The 15,487-nt window shown below is 43.9% G+C and overlaps 1 protein-coding gene across 2 annotated transcripts in view; it reads right to left on the minus strand.

Moving 5' to 3' along the window:
• Positions 1–4,904, minus strand: part of IL1R2 (interleukin 1 receptor type 2) — a 37,767-nt gene extending 32,863 nt beyond the window's left edge. For both annotated transcript variants that reach the window (XM_075057693.1, XM_075057694.1), the window contains exons 1-4: positions 4,875–4,904; positions 3,067–3,197; positions 2,710–2,968; positions 383–557 (exon numbers count right to left, since the gene is read on the minus strand). In XM_075057693.1, the coding sequence (XP_074913794.1) occupies positions 383–557; positions 2,710–2,968; positions 3,067–3,197; positions 4,875–4,900 (591 nt within the window). In that variant the 5' untranslated portion in view covers positions 4,901–4,904. The remainder of the gene's footprint in view (positions 1–382; positions 558–2,709; positions 2,969–3,066; positions 3,198–4,874) is intronic.
• Between the last annotated feature and the right edge of the window lie 10,583 nt (positions 4,905–15,487).

The following is a 15,487-nucleotide window of genomic DNA, read 5'->3' on the forward strand; positions in this document are numbered from 1 at the left end:
GAACAGCTCACGCGGTGGAAGCATCACTGGGCAGTCCTACTTTATGGGATTCACTAGAGGGGCCATAAAAAGAAGCACAGAACTGAAGAGAAGGACCTAATCTGAGGTGGCAAACCCTGGAGTCAGGGTAGGTAATCTAGCCTTAAAAATAGTTACACTGCCTGTGTGAGCATATAACACATGGGGCCCTTCACCCTGTGCTGAGTCCACCCCAGAGAACCTTTCCTAAAATATATACATCTGCCCCCAAATTCCCGGTATATTATGCTGTGCTCATGCCTTTAACAACATGATGGTCAGGAGAAACAGAAAGTGGAGATATATGTGCCTTCACAAACAGGTTGGGATTAGGCTTTGCCCAAAGAGGAGGTGAAAGTTCTACCTTGTACCACTTGAGCTCCAGGCTTGTCCCATTTGGTGTAAAATCCCACAGGTCAGGGCAAACGATCTTTCCAGAGGTGAAAGTGAAGAGGACCTGGAGATAGGCGATGTCCCGAGCAGCTGTCTTCTCCACGACCGTGAGGTGGATGGAGACCTCGGCGCAGTAGGAGGAGTTCCTACGGACAGAGCGGGGAGAGGTGAGCACCCACCAGCGACAAGGGGAACTCCAGTGACACCCTTGGTTTCCTCCCGGATCTGTTTCCCTCCTTGGCAGTTTCTAAGAGGCCAAGACTGAGATCAGGGCAGGAGGGATGCTGGAAAATCACCAGTACTGTTTTTTTGGCACAATCTAAACATGCTGACACACGTCTGCCTTGGAGCTTCAGTCTTTTCAGTTTTGTACACCAAGATTGCTGCGCACCCTTAGTCTATGGCATGATTTTAATTTTGCAAGGAGGGGGAACATATGCACCTGAACAGTAGCAGGTGTGTCATGAACCCTCCGTCATTTCCTTGAAAGAGGTCTTGACTGTGAAAACCCTAATGGTTGGGACCTAATGATGAAATAAAAAACTTAAAGCATGTATAAAACTACATCTGCAGTTACTATTGAACAACAAGTAGGCATTTCTGTGAGTACATATTATTTTGCACAGAAAAGAAGGCATTCCTGCTTTGAAAGTTTTGCAATATTTAACAAATTTTAACTTTCTGGCCCCAAGTGACAATCGCTTCCAGTCCCAAGGAGGACCAAACTGGGGGATATAGGTGCTTAAACTGTCTCTTTTCCGACCTCTGAAAGCCTGTCTCAGAGATGCCTTCACCCAGGGCAGTGCCTGATCCTGACCCCTGTGGGGACAAGCAAAGCCAGGGGGTCCAGGCTGCAACCTCCTGAAGAGCTCACACTACTGCTAGGGCACTGTGACTGGCTGTCACCTACAGGTCAGATGCCTAAATCCAAAATATTTCCTCAGCAGAAGCAGAGATCTGTGATAATTTGCTTCTACCTTCATTTTACAGAGTGTTGAAAAAAATCTGGTGGCTTCCCTGTGGGATGATTTGCAAAGGAAATACAATTTGTTTGTACTTTATCAATCCTGTAATAATGTTAGTGACAAAGCTATGCACTCAGCTCTTGCATATCTTTTTCAGACAGATTTCACAGCATTTTACTATAGCTGTCAATAACACTGTCGCAGTGTTATAGGTTGAGGAACTGAGGCAGAGTAGTCCAGAAAGGAGATTAAAAAAACACCCTCCAGGGTCTCAGGGAACTACTCTCTGCTCTAGGACAATATTTGCCACTTTTTGTTATTCTGGCCTCACTATCAAAGTCTTCTCTTCTGCCCCACCACTGCAATCGCTGCTGAGACACGCGGAAATGCCGACCCAATACACCGAGCATGATTTATTAACTTGAGTTCTGCCTGTCCACCTCTTCTACTGCTGACACACGTCACTCACAAGGTGTGCCTTGCCAGCAAGGAAACTGCGCTCTGCACAGGCAGGTCCAGGGATGTATAGATAAGTTTTCCACTATAGACCCCAGAGCAAGGTGCCAGTTGCCAGGGCTGTACTGGGAGGATGACTGGAAGGACGAGCTGGCAGGGGACAAGGAGCTGGGACTCCTTCTGGAGTTCAGGCTCCAATGGTGACAGGCGGTTTTGCTTTCCTCATTCCCCCACAAATCCAGACCCTGGTACCTCTTTTGAAACTTGTCAGATACTCAGAAAAACATGGTCAGGTCTCAACCCACTGCAGTATCACAAGTCTGGTCCCAGCCTAGTAAGGACACATCAGGTCTCATGACAGGTCTTCCAGCAAAACCAAGGCAATCAAAGTCTTGTTTAAAATGTGAAGCAGAAGAAAAGTAAACACCAGGGATAAGGAAGAGGGAAGAAGGAAAGCACTCCAGAGCCTTGGTATACGCTTCGTAAGGCAGTCTGGAGTGCAAGCAAGGCTATTTGCTTCTCTGGAGCTGTAACAGGAGGGTTGTGTTCTGCAGAATCCCCTGCCTGCAGCATGTCCCTGCTTGCCACAGACCTGCCTGGCTCATAAATAAGCTAGAACAAACTCTCGCTCTCACGTTCCTCGTGAGATCATAGCCAGAGTGGCAATACTGTGTCACGATTTATCCAGATTTCCATATATGTATCTATAGGAGACACACAACACATTTCGGAGTTCTGACTTTCCACATTTTTTTCTCTAATAAAGAAATTATCTTATCCAGACATGCTCTGAACACAACGGGAGTTTAGAATAAAGCTAATGTATTTTAGACATAGTCAACTTGTTAGTGCACTGGATTTTCTTTTAAATACCCACCTTCTGGTGCAGATATATACTCCTGAGTCTTCTAGCATTGCTGGTAAAAACCAGAGTGCATCTCCTTTTGCCCAGACTCTTGGATCTTCATCTCTTCCTGATATCATGGGTTTTGAACCATTTTTATACCATGTGATATTAGGGGTCAAGGCAGAAATATCCAAATGTTTGTATCTGGGGGAAGGGCATTTCAGAACCACAGGTTCTCCATGCAGTTCATAGTAGTGTTTGAAAAACACGGTGTGATCTGGGCAGTTTTCTATATAAATCAGAGATATTTTTACATTACTGTCAGCCAGGCACATTAAAAAGAAGGGAGAGGGAGACAGAAGGAAAAAAAAAAAAGCATGCTTTTACCTGTGCTTTTGCCTTGCTGGAGTCTGAAAGCCGATGCGCTCGCTGTGCACGTCACCAGGACAAAGAAGAGCCCACACATTTTTTCCCAGAGGAAATGGGAAGGAGAAGATCGAGAGAAAGTGTCTTGAAATCTACAGGGAAGTTTATTACAAGACAGAAGACACAATGAAAATACTCAAAGTTAACTTAAGAGTTAACTGCTTTTTTCCTCACTCAGGACCTGGTGAGCTCTGGTTCACCCTTAGTGAGCAGAAAGGTTTTTTCCTCCCTAGTTTACGGGGGCTGACTTGTGGAACAAGAGCATCTGGCTTGGCACAAATGCATCACTTCTGTCCCTTTCCTTCCACTCCACAGGAGATGCAAACAACATACCACAAGATGCTGCTGTCCCCACGGCTTTTCAGTGCAACAGCTACAGGCGGAAAAATCTAGCTCTGCTTATTTTGCAATAAGATGTGACTGAGGCACGGTTCAGCCGCTTCCAGTCAGCTGTAGTGTAGTGGCTTGGGTGAACACAGGAGCAAAGATGCAGCAAAATAGACTTCGGCTGTCTTAAGCAGTCACTTCAGGTTGCGCGGACCTCATTAAATCCTGTGTCACTTTATCATATCCACTGTGGCTACCACGGTAGGCCAGCTAGAATAGATCAGGCTGCAGGCAAACTCCCTGCTATAGCCAGAGCCAGGCTTTCAAAGTCTCCAACAAATGTTTCTCTTGGGACAAAAAACTTTGATTCCCAGGGCATGCACACCCACCTTGCAGTTGGTGCGCAAGTGAATTTTCAGCGTGGACACTATTACCATCCGTGCTAAAAATAGATGAGGAAAACCCTGAGCAAGTTGTCCTAAAAATGAGATACGGTGACGCTAAGGGAAAACAAAACTATCCGCTGCCAGTCATTCATTAATTGTCATCTGTATTGACCTGGCATGGGCAAGGCAGCTTCTGCGTACATCACCGAATGCTTTCTGGTTTGCACAAGGTTTCAGCGGCTGCTACCCTGTTGATTCATTATGTGCTATCTCAGTGTACCTCAGGCAAAAATACATAAAACATGCTATATAGAGGCACTGCTTTATGCTCTATGTAAGGTATTTATGTGCAATACATGTATGCACATGATACATACTATTTCCATTTTATATACAGAAATGTAAATTGCATGCATTTAACATTAGCCTAATACTATGATTGTCCCATAGGCTGGCTATTAAATGATCGGACAACTACTTCAAATTGTATCCAAAAGAAAAACATATTTCTACCAATGTAACACCATCGTATTCATAAGTACTCACCTTCAGGCATCGTCTGTGTAATCCCATCACACTCATATTTATAATGCAGTTTTGATTCAAGTTTCTCCCTGTTCTAGTAGCTAAATTTATCTGACACCTGATAGTTTGACTATAATAGACTATTTCCAGCTTAATGTCATCTCTACAACACCACAAAGCCAACCTCTTGCTCAATAATACTGTTTCCTAACCGCAGCTGGTCTCCCCTACCGCTAGATCTGAAAGGTTTTCCAGGACATTGGCATGCAGCTGTAGCTCATCTTGGCTACACCTGGACTAGGTGCCAGTGGCTTAGTCTGTGGCATTAACAAGCCCCAGGGCTCACATGTAATACCCTGTAACAGCGAAGTTTCTTTCTCATTAGATCCTTTGCCTGATGAAAATATTTGGTTATTTTGTTCAGTGCTTTCCAGTCCCTTTGGTTTAGTATCTAGCAATCTCCATAAGCCCTACACAGTCTGAGGGTTTAGGGGAGGTTTAAATTCCCAACTTTTCATCAGATTCACTTACCTGTGCTTCTGCAGTCTTTCAGCCATTATCTTCTCATGAAAAGATAACACTGAAAATTGCTAGTGAGGACCTTATATAGGGTAGCTCAACACACAGCGGAAATCTGTCATTGCCCAATCAGATTTGTGTCAGAACCAAATGACATTTTAGACCCAACTTTCTTTCCTTCCGTAGAGTGAGGATGAGAGAAACGGAGACACAGAGAGAGAGAAAATGTGTATTTGGATTTCCCAAAAAAGGGGAAATGACTGCTAAATATATGACTAAATTTCCCTTTTACTGACGAACGGTAGTTTGCATGCACTCGCATCTTCACATGACTATTTCACGCTCTACCTCAAATAAAAAATTCTCATGGGCAACAAAAGGTGTCCTGCAGCACAGTCAGCAGCTAAATAATTGCAATCTTCACATAATGTGGTTTAGCAAGTTCTGCATGGACAACACAAATCTTTTGTGATTTCCCAGATGCCTTGTGAATCACAAATGGGTTGATTCCCCTTTCCTTCCATAACATCCAGCTTAATATCACAGCTTACATTGAGGCTTTCTTTGCAGTGGAGTATAAAGAATTAACAGATATAAGCAGATTATGGCATCCGGGCTCGTGAGCAAAAGGGGTAAGAAATGGATTATGATTTGTGGCAGTGTTGGCTTCCACCTGTTTAGAAGAGGGCAATCTAGTGGTGGGCTTCAGTCTGGAACCGGACCACAAGCCAATTTTTCCTGTGCCTTGTCCCGACACGTGATGGCTTCTGCAGGCAACCCTGCATTTCTTACAGCCTCCTGATCCCTCAGAGAGCAGCTGTCCTGCGCTGGCCCATTGCTCGCCCGGGAAGGCAGCGTGTGGTGTCCGACTGACCTGCCACCGATGGGATCAGTGCATGGGTGTCTGTTGGCAGAGCTCAGTAAAACACCTTCCCCTCCCCGGACTTCGTAAACCTCAGCTGAGCAGCCCTGGTCTGGAGCACTGGGGTCTTAGCCTAAGGCTCAGGCTTTATGGTGCTCCTACTAACCAAATAATGACCGAGTAATAAAAACAACATAGCTGTTTATTGCAGTAAGCATGTAAGAGTCTTATTTAACCCTGACATAATTCATGAACTTCTTCTTTAACTAATATCAGTTATACTAGAGACCCCAGAATATTGTTTGAGATGAAAATTTAGCAGGTCTTGAGACCATGCTGCCACCTACTATGGAGAGAAGAAACATATAGATGATGACATCTATTATATACTGCAATCTTTGGAGTTGTGTTATATGCTTGGGTTGCACATATTCTTTTGAGCAGGCAAAATCCACTACATTACAACTTCAGTAAATAATAAAAAAAATAAATCAGGAAGCCCCATATTTCAATCTGTAATGGTCTTTACAGTTTCTATATCCTGATCAACACAGTCATGGCAAGCTATCAGCCCCATGCATAGCTGCCTGGTTTTCCTTAAGCAGTTCTGTTATCCGTGAAGATGAAAAACTGATAATGCAACTAAAGTTAGTTATTGCCCTGTGGTGCTCCATCTTCTCAGCGAAAAGAACTACACGTTCTATGAGAACTATATGTTCTCATCTCTACTGATGCTAAATTCCCACATTTGGGCTATGAAACCATTGGTCTTCTGGACCCCCCGCACTTCATTCTGAGAATCTGACCTCATGAATTATAGAATTATTTCAGTCCTTCCTTTTCCAGTTCACTGTATGGCAACCAGGCAGAAGGGCTGTTGGATTGGGTGACCTGTGTTAGATTAAGTCTAAGTTCAGGCTATTACTATATGACTGACTTACGCAATAGAGGTGGGAGTCTCTAATGGTAACCCCAGTCACAAGAGCTGGACAAGTTCCCAGCAAATAACCCAGACGTTTACCAGACTCAAGGAGAGCAAAACTGCAGGAAATGAGGTTTGACGTCTTTGAAAAGATTGTACCTACCAACTGCTGCAAACGCATTCATTGCGTTCACTGAGTAAAGCCACGCAACTGCAAGCTGTTCAATGAGCGGCAGAACTAGCATCACTTGCTTTTCTGGAGATCTGAGCCCCAAGCCCTTAACACCCACACACCCCTTCCACTGCAGCCCCGTCAGCTCTCCCCTCATGGCCTTTCCCCACCACACTCCAGCCCTTTCCTTCCCCCCAGTTCGTGTCCTCTGCTCCCACCTCACCCAGGAGTCGTTTTTCTAGGCCAGGTACAGCACATCCTTGGGCTCGCTCGCAACTACACCGATGCTAACTGGTCAACTTGTCGTTGCCCATCAGCACGTGTAAGGATTGGGCTTTGTCCAACCTTCCCTCCACGAGGCAATGCTTTGGGTTTCCCATCTGTACACACCACCAGTGACCAATTTTCATCACACTTTTACAAATCCAGGTTCTTGGAAAACACAGCCCCTTGGAAAATAAAGATGAAGGAGGCTAAAGGATTCAGAGTGAGTTTATAGTGCAGTAACATATGCTGTCCTGCCTTAGAAAACTAAACTAAAACCAAATAACCACAGAATAGCAGTGCAGTTCCCACATAGCCTAAAGATCTCAGATACACCTAACAAGGATCAACACTTTTAATCAGCTTTCTTCAGAAGAGCTCTGTCCTGGCTGTCTTTTTACCCAGAAAAAGTTCTGATCACATGCACCAGTACCAGGACCTTAAGTTAAAATAGTGTATCTGGAGGTGCAAAAGTCTGGTTTAAAGTAACTCAGGAAGAAATGAAAGATAGAACAAATATTTTTTTAAGGAGCTGTCTGCTGAGAAGGCCATGTCGCTTTGTGGTCAGTTATTACTGAGTATTTATAAACAGAAATATGCAAGTCTAGCAGCTATATATATAGAGACACTCTTTTAGGGAAGCTGGTGTCATTCTGTGGTTTCGCTGTGCTGATGATTCATTTATACAGCTCAAGATGCTGGAGCATAGCTGTGAAATTCCTAACTTGAAGACCAGTCTATTCTCCATATGTCTCACTCATTGCTCATCTCGCTAAATCTCTGTTTCCCACACCAGGGGTACACACAGCTGCCTGGTCACATTTGGGTGGATTTTGCTCTCCTAGGACATCCCAATAAAATAACCAAAATCTCAAGCGTTATTTAGCGTTCTGGCAGTTCCTTGCAACAGAGACTTTGAAAAGGCCTCCACAAGCAAGGTGTGTCTGTTCTTTATCCCTAGTCCATGGAAGGGCAAATGGAAATTCAGGCATCATGGAAGGGGGATAAGACCATTTCTATAAGGGACAGTTAAGGTGCCAGCTTTTTCTAGAAACTCCCAGGTTCTGCTGTCTGTCCTGGAGGAACTCATCCAAGTGGCTCTGTGGCTGATGATGTTTGGCATCCATGAACTGCACTCCCATGGACTTGGCTATTTATTCTGTTATTCGGTTTGGCTGACCCAGCTTCACGTAATTAAAAATAGGAGAAAATTTCTCTGGTTCACATAGGAATAAGGTGGCGAGGCATTAAGAAATATTGAATGTTGAAAGCTGACTGGCAAGCAGATGCAAAGTAAACCACAACTATTGCACCAACACATGTTCTTGGGCTTATTGATATGGGCAAATCTGGCTTTAATGATTTATAATGTCCTTGTGCACAGTTCCCAGATGGGCTCTTGGGGAGCACAGAAATGGAGAGGGAAGAAAAGAAGCTATCCAACTCTGAGAATCACCAAATAGATGGGACAGAAAGAGAAAGACTAAACAGAGGAATTAGCCCAATGCACAACAGATGCCAAGAATACAGGAATTTGCATGCTTATCCAGAGGAATAAGTGGTGTCATACACCAGTTGTATATGACTGACTGGGAGAAACAGGAGGAGATGGGCCAAGAGACATAGACTTTGTCACGAGGGAGCGCTTGTTTGGCCAGAGCAGTGACAGCTAGCTTACAGATTGCCTCCCCACTATGGGCTCCTGGGATTTCCATAGACCTTTTCCCTGCAAAAAACCCCAGGCAGGCTGTGAAGAATAACTACCATGTCAAGAGCTGGAAGGGGCAGGGAGGAGGAGACCCTCGTTGTAGAAGTCAATAGGCTGCAAGGGACAAAGTAAGAGCCAGAAAGGCCCAGAGCCAGCAGCAATGAGGCCAAGAAGCACTTTGAGCAACAAAAAGAACCTCACCACAAATGGAGTTTGGGTTGCCCAAGGGGACTTACCCTGCGTTGGTCATCCGTGATGTAAACATCACACCCATGTTTGCAATACCTGCCTGGAATGCTGGAAGGTCTTTATCTTGCTCACTAGTGCTGCACACAGCCTGCTAGCAGCAGATTTAATTGTCGGTGCACAGACACGCAGCCATAGACTGGTGAAATAAAGAAATGATTTCTAAAAAAGTGAGATTTTCTGGCTTTTTATTTAAGGGAGAAAACCATCCTTGGGCACAGTCTACATGACATATGATGTGATGCGGACAAGCAGTGAAGGAGGATTGCTGCAAAGCTGAGTTTGTTGAAAGCTGTAGAGGTAAAGTGCTATGTCTGTCCCTACACACTGAACTGGAGAGAGTAATCTAAATTGCTAAACGGTGACAGTCTCACCATCACAACATCCAAATACCTCTCTAAAATTACACTAAAAGTGAAAAAAAAACCCCTCTTATTGCCCTTCCTTCTCCTGTGGATAAAATTATGTACCGATACGCTGAATCTTGCTCATGGTGTGTCAAAGTGGCTTCACTAGTGTAAAGCCTCAGATGTTGATAATTAACACGCTGCAAGGGAAATCCGTAGGGTCACTGCTGAAATACAAGCACAGATGCATGTGTCTTCCTTGCAGATCTGCAGATGATGACTGACAAGGCCATTGGACCACAACTTGCAGCTCAACTTGAGGACTTCCCCAAGCTACCAGTCATCCCTACTGCTTGGATGGAGTAAGCCTACAGCATACCTTATTTACCATGCCTCAGTGCAGGGCTTTAGGCAAAGCTGTAGCACCAAAATGGTCACCCACCGTGTCAGGGCTGACCAGTGGGGCTGGCTGGGAGCTAACGATGCCAAGGAGAAGAGCGAGCCATCATTTCCCACAGCTATGGCATCTTCTCAGACCACAGGTGGTGAGTCAGTCAGGGCACTCAGACACGCTAGAAAAAAGCAAACCTGAGATTGCTGAGTAGCCTTTTTTTTCCCCTCCACTTCCAAAATCACAGTCTTTGCTTGCAATCAGGATCAGTCTTTTTATGTATGAAGCAACATAATTTGCTCTCAGGCCTTGCACGTGAAAAGTGTAGAGGGATTTAAAAACACAGCAGTAATTACAAAAAGCCCACGGTAACAGTAGACAGGGGGAGGAACTGTGTCCAGCTGAGGAGCATGAAGTCATATAGAGTTACATGAGGCAGAACAACAGGGACAACATAAGATGTCTAAATCAGTTATGGTGCTTGGCTTCAGCTGCCAACACAGCAAACAGGGAGTTCCAGAAGCAAAGAGAAAAACAGATGACAAAGATTTTTGTTCACAATTGCCTTTTTGTTAGCTGAACTTAAATTTAATTGATAAAAAGTAACTTCATAGCTATGAAAAACAGTGACAAATATATGTCTTATGATTAGGGAAAAATTGCGCTGGTATGGATCATATATTTCTGTAGGTGTACTGGGAGGGTAATATTAACCATTCATTTTTATTACATGTTCCTGAATGAAATCATTATCTCACCAAGAAGATGAAGTCATTTCTTTAATGCAGGCAGTAAATCTTCTCATTTATCTTAGTTTTACTATCCTTCTGACACACAAGTATATTTCACACACTTGTTTTAAGAAGCAGGAGTATGAAATACACTTAGTGGATACAGTTACCCAAGGTATTTCTTTCCTACGCCACTTCCTTGATGTGTAATTCATTATCACAGGAGTTGGGGGGGGCTGGGGTGGAGGACACAGTGCAAAACATATGAAAGTGCATATGGTATAGAAATAAAGACACCAAAGTTTCAGTTGTACTTAGCATTCTTCCTCAGTTCTTGTCCTGTGTTTAGTGTCACAATGGTCAGCAATTCTGGCTGGTGTCAGGACCTGCTTGAGAAAAAAAAATAAGACAGGTAGACTTGTTCTGGCTCAGTGACATAATGGAAGAGGGGGTTACAAATAAATGAATAACAAATAAATAGATGCAACAGATACTGCTTCTCAATGGGGGAAAAAAATAGTGTATTTGAAAACAGAAATTAGGAGAAATCAAGTCAGTTCAGAAGAAAAAGAGTCAATATCAACATCACCATTGCCCTCCTAAAGCAACCTAAAGTGATGCTGCAAGATCACATTTGCTTGCAATAAAGATGAGGTAGGCTTAGTCTTTATCTTCTATTTACCTCTTCGGTTGGTGCATATACACTGTGAAGCACTGAAGGAAGTAAACTTTTGTACCATTCATTCAGGTTAATGAACACATTCAGTTTAATAAAAACAGTTACCGTCAGCTGAGCTTGGAGAGTTCTGTTATATTCATACTGGCTGACCATGTACCAGGAGTACAAATACACACAGGGCAGCAAAACTAATCTCAGGAGGATTTCAGCCTCCAAATGCACTGAGCTAAGCCCTTCTCCAGCACATGATGTTCTGTACCAGCTGAAAAGGGAACTCATCATTTCAGCAACTGGTTTTTAAAGATTTGGGGAGGATTTTACACGTGATGGGAAGTCAAGACAATATTTAATGTTATTTGTTTAAATCATTGCTATCAATTCTATTTTCAAAAGAAAAAGAAGGGATTTTATCAACAATATTGGTTTGCTATGCAAACTTTCCTTAATCACAAGCTGGAAGAGTGTTTATTTAGACTTAGTTAATTGGAAGCAGGGAGAACCCAACATGAGGGTTTACCATTTACAGGGAAATTTGGTTAACTTTAGTGAAAGATTGCAAGGAAGTGGTGGGTTTTGCCTTCTGAACACCCGTGGATTGAAAGCTCCCTTCCCGACAAAACTGAGATCCCTGTTGGTCCTTCTGGCTGTAGCTTCCAGGATCTGTTATTTGGGGCATTTATTTCACTGGGGACCCAGAAGAGCCCTGCACTTACTTTAAGGACAGCTCATAAAATCTGATGATTCTCATAAGTGCTGAGCCATTCCCCTTGTCTTCACAGAAAGCTGAAAGATCTCAGGACCTTTACAAGTTACTATTTTGATTAACATACAAGTTCTTGTGCATAGGCTTGCCGGGGAGAGTGGTTTCGGCAGGATGTATGAATAATTGATACGGCCCTTGGCTTCATACCATAGTTACGGGAACAAAAGACAAAATGGGGAACTGAATTTAACCATTTAATACCATCATGGTATGGCAGCACTGTTTGGAACCTTTAACCATCGTTGGCTCCCTTGAAGTTGCAACTGGCCAGCTCTGCGCAGCAAGGACACGGCCCTCAGCAATAGGGTATCTTGCTGCTCCTCAGTGGTTCAGAGCTGCTGCCTGTTTCACGACATGTTTATGAAACTGGCCTGAGATGAGAGGGTTGTAATTGCATGTCCCATGCAGAAGTCCCAGGATATTTTGCTGGATTTTAAAATAGCTAAGGGAAATCCTGGAGATAAGAGATAAGTAAGAAGGGACATACTCCTTGGCACCCCATGGTAATTTTTAGACTCATTAGAAACTCTCTTTCAGTATGTAGATTGAGACAAAGAGAAAGAAAAAAAAAATTAGAGACATACACGTATCCATACATGGAGAATTATAGAGGCTGCCACCTGCTGAGAGGAAAGGGTTGTATTCCAATTGCAAAAGTCCCCAAAAGAAGGGTAGAAATGAAAGCCCTGCAGGGTTTCTGTTTCTGCTCTGCTGTCTGGTTTTTTCATTGCCCCATGCAATGAGGAACAGCTACAGGATGCTGGCTGTGCTCGCCAGGGGACAGCAGAGTAATCTGGCCAAAACTGCTTAGTGTAAACTGGCAAATGTTTCTGGAAACTCAAAACTATGTTACAGCAAAACACCAGCCAGAAAAAGTTTACTTATTAATAATACCGCTAATAGCATTTTAGTGAAGCTTACATGTATAGTGAGAACCCGACGCCTACATTAAAAGGTATTTACTTTGTGTAGTTCTACAACATTAAAAAATTCAGTAGCAGCAAAGCTGTGTCATTTTAGTTCAAAAATCCATTAATGAGTTTGCTGGTGATACCATGTTTATTAGAGGCTGACAGCATCTTGCGGGGCCCCTGCAGCTAGGCATTCACAGAGCCATCAGACCTAGGATGCCACTCTCCAGAGCTTGCTCAGACCTCTTGTCTCTTTGTCTTAGGATAAATTTACTTCTTCACTTTCCAGAATCACTGCTATAATAGAAAAGAATGATTTTTCTAGTACATCCTCAAATCATCAAATTATTTCTGAAGGCTTGGTGGAACAGAGGAGAAGGTCTGAAATTTTCTGGCACTGCATTCTGCCAAAAAGGGAGATATGCAGTATTTTCTTAACAATGTGAGCAGCCCCCAGTGTTAACACTCTACTTAAATGAGCGTTTCAAAACCTTGTAATGTTGTAATGAAGAAAAGTGCCTGGCAGAACTGTTCCTTGAGGCTGTGCTTTCTGAGAAGATGAAGAAACAGCACCTTGAGGAAGGGATTCTGTTACTGTGCCAACTTTGATGTTTTTGTAAGAGTGGTTTTCATCGGAAGTTGGTGCACAGGAGGAATAACGAACTAAAGAGTCTGTGCTTTCAGCAGGGCTTATGCCTGACTCAGGATTTGTCATGGGTAAATTCAAGTTGCTTCGGATTCAGCTGTTTCATGTTCAATAAACAAAACACAGGGTTTGCAAACCCTGTAGCATTTCATGCACGTTATCAAGCCCCTTTCAGAAACAGATCTTCCTAGACAGGGGACAAGTTTACCTGCAGCAAAGTGGATGTAAATTCATCTGCACCTGGAGCAAAGTTCTGCTGTGCCTCTGACGCATGTTCTTGTCCATCTCTTAACCTGTTCTCCTCCAAAACCCTCACCGCTCTGCAGACCTCTGTCCTCCCAGCACCCATATCAGTCGTGCCCAGGCTGCTGTAACCAGATCACATATTTAGATGGGGGACTTTATTATCCTTTGCTATTAAAAGAAGCTTTATTTTGTACAGACGTAACTTACCTGCTGATACAGGCACAGTAAAAGGTAGGTCATGAGCAGAAGTAGGGCCAGGACACAGAAGATGGACCGTGCACAGAGTGGTACAAATGCAGGAGAGACTGTTGTTACCATAAGGAATTCAACTGGATCATTCTCCACCTTTGCACCACTGTAGAGAGGCCTCAGCCACGTACCTGGTTCATTCATGAAAGCTGCCCACATCACAGCCAGCAGCTCTCATGATATGAAGATGTTTCTCAGCAATGTTCAGCCTTGATCACAAGACCCTCTCTTTACTTTTCTGTCCTGCCAATGCATGCTTCATTGTGTGCATATATACACCTATGTACCCACTGCAGCTTATTCAGGAAATAGTTGACTCTTTTGCTAGCAAAAGGCTTTGTAAGCCAAGAACAAAAGGTGTTCTGGACCTTTGGGACATTAGGAGAAAAAGCAACACATATATGTATGGGGAAAATCTTCTTAATAAACGAAGTAGTGGAAAAGACCTCCAGATCTTCTGAAGACCCTGTGACCCTTCAGAGGCCATCCAACAGTCAGGTATCGGGGCTTGCAGCATCACAGAGAAATATCCATGACAGCTGGTGTATCTGAAACCATGAGAACACCAGAGCAGTCACAGTAGGTCAGACCGAAAGTCCATGTAGCCCCACATCTGGTCCTGACAGTAACCTGCAGCCAATGTTTAAGGAGACATAAGAACATGGCACATGTAGTGTGACTTTGCCCCTTCTACTTTCTGGCAACCAGTAATTAAGGTCTTTCAGAGCCTCCAGAAAAGATTGAGCCCAACACCACCTGGCTTCCAGGAATCTGGAATACCCCCAGCCTCTAGCCCTGACTGTATCCTCCAACTGCCAACTATTCTCTGTGTTATCAAGTAGCTAACCTCGCTGTAGGGGATGCAATTCCAGGTCCTCTGTCATTCTTGCTGCCCATGTTGTGTACTTTTTGTAATTTTATACCCCACTTAAGGTAGGACAGCCAGAACCACACGTATGCGTAATATGAACTTTCAAAGTTCTGTAACAATATTTTCTGTTCTGCCCTTTATTCTCTTCCTATCGGCTGAATCCAGGACCATGCAGGCCCAGAAGTCCAGCCGTCCCTCGTCACGAACAACTTCCCATTTGCCACTTCAGCTTAGTGCTGGGCAAAGGCACGTTATGGTGGCATTGCACATTCTCCTGTCACGTATCATCATCAGCTACCAAGTGAGTTAGCAAACAACAGACAGCCAATTTGCAAAGAGCAAAGTCTACGTGCAGGCGTTCTCGCTTTGGCAGGTCATTGCAGCAAGCTTTTCCCAAAGCCCGAGGCAAGTGGCTTTTGATGTAATGGAGGTCTTTCCCTGCCATCCCAGCCCTTTGACTCCTAGCACTGCACCCCTGCGCCTCCTTTTGGTTGACCCATCTCCAGAGATAGGACTAGCTGCTTGCTTCCATCTTTCTCATTACGTTCAGATTCAGCCACTGGCCGGTCCCCCATTTATACGCCTGACTGCAAAGACCATGAAGTACATCAAGGCTT

The sequence above is a fragment of the Buteo buteo genome, chromosome 25 (assembly GCF_964188355.1).
Source record: "Buteo buteo chromosome 25, bButBut1.hap1.1, whole genome shotgun sequence".
In the NCBI taxonomy this organism is placed as follows: Eukaryota; Metazoa; Chordata; class Aves; order Accipitriformes; family Accipitridae; genus Buteo; species Buteo buteo.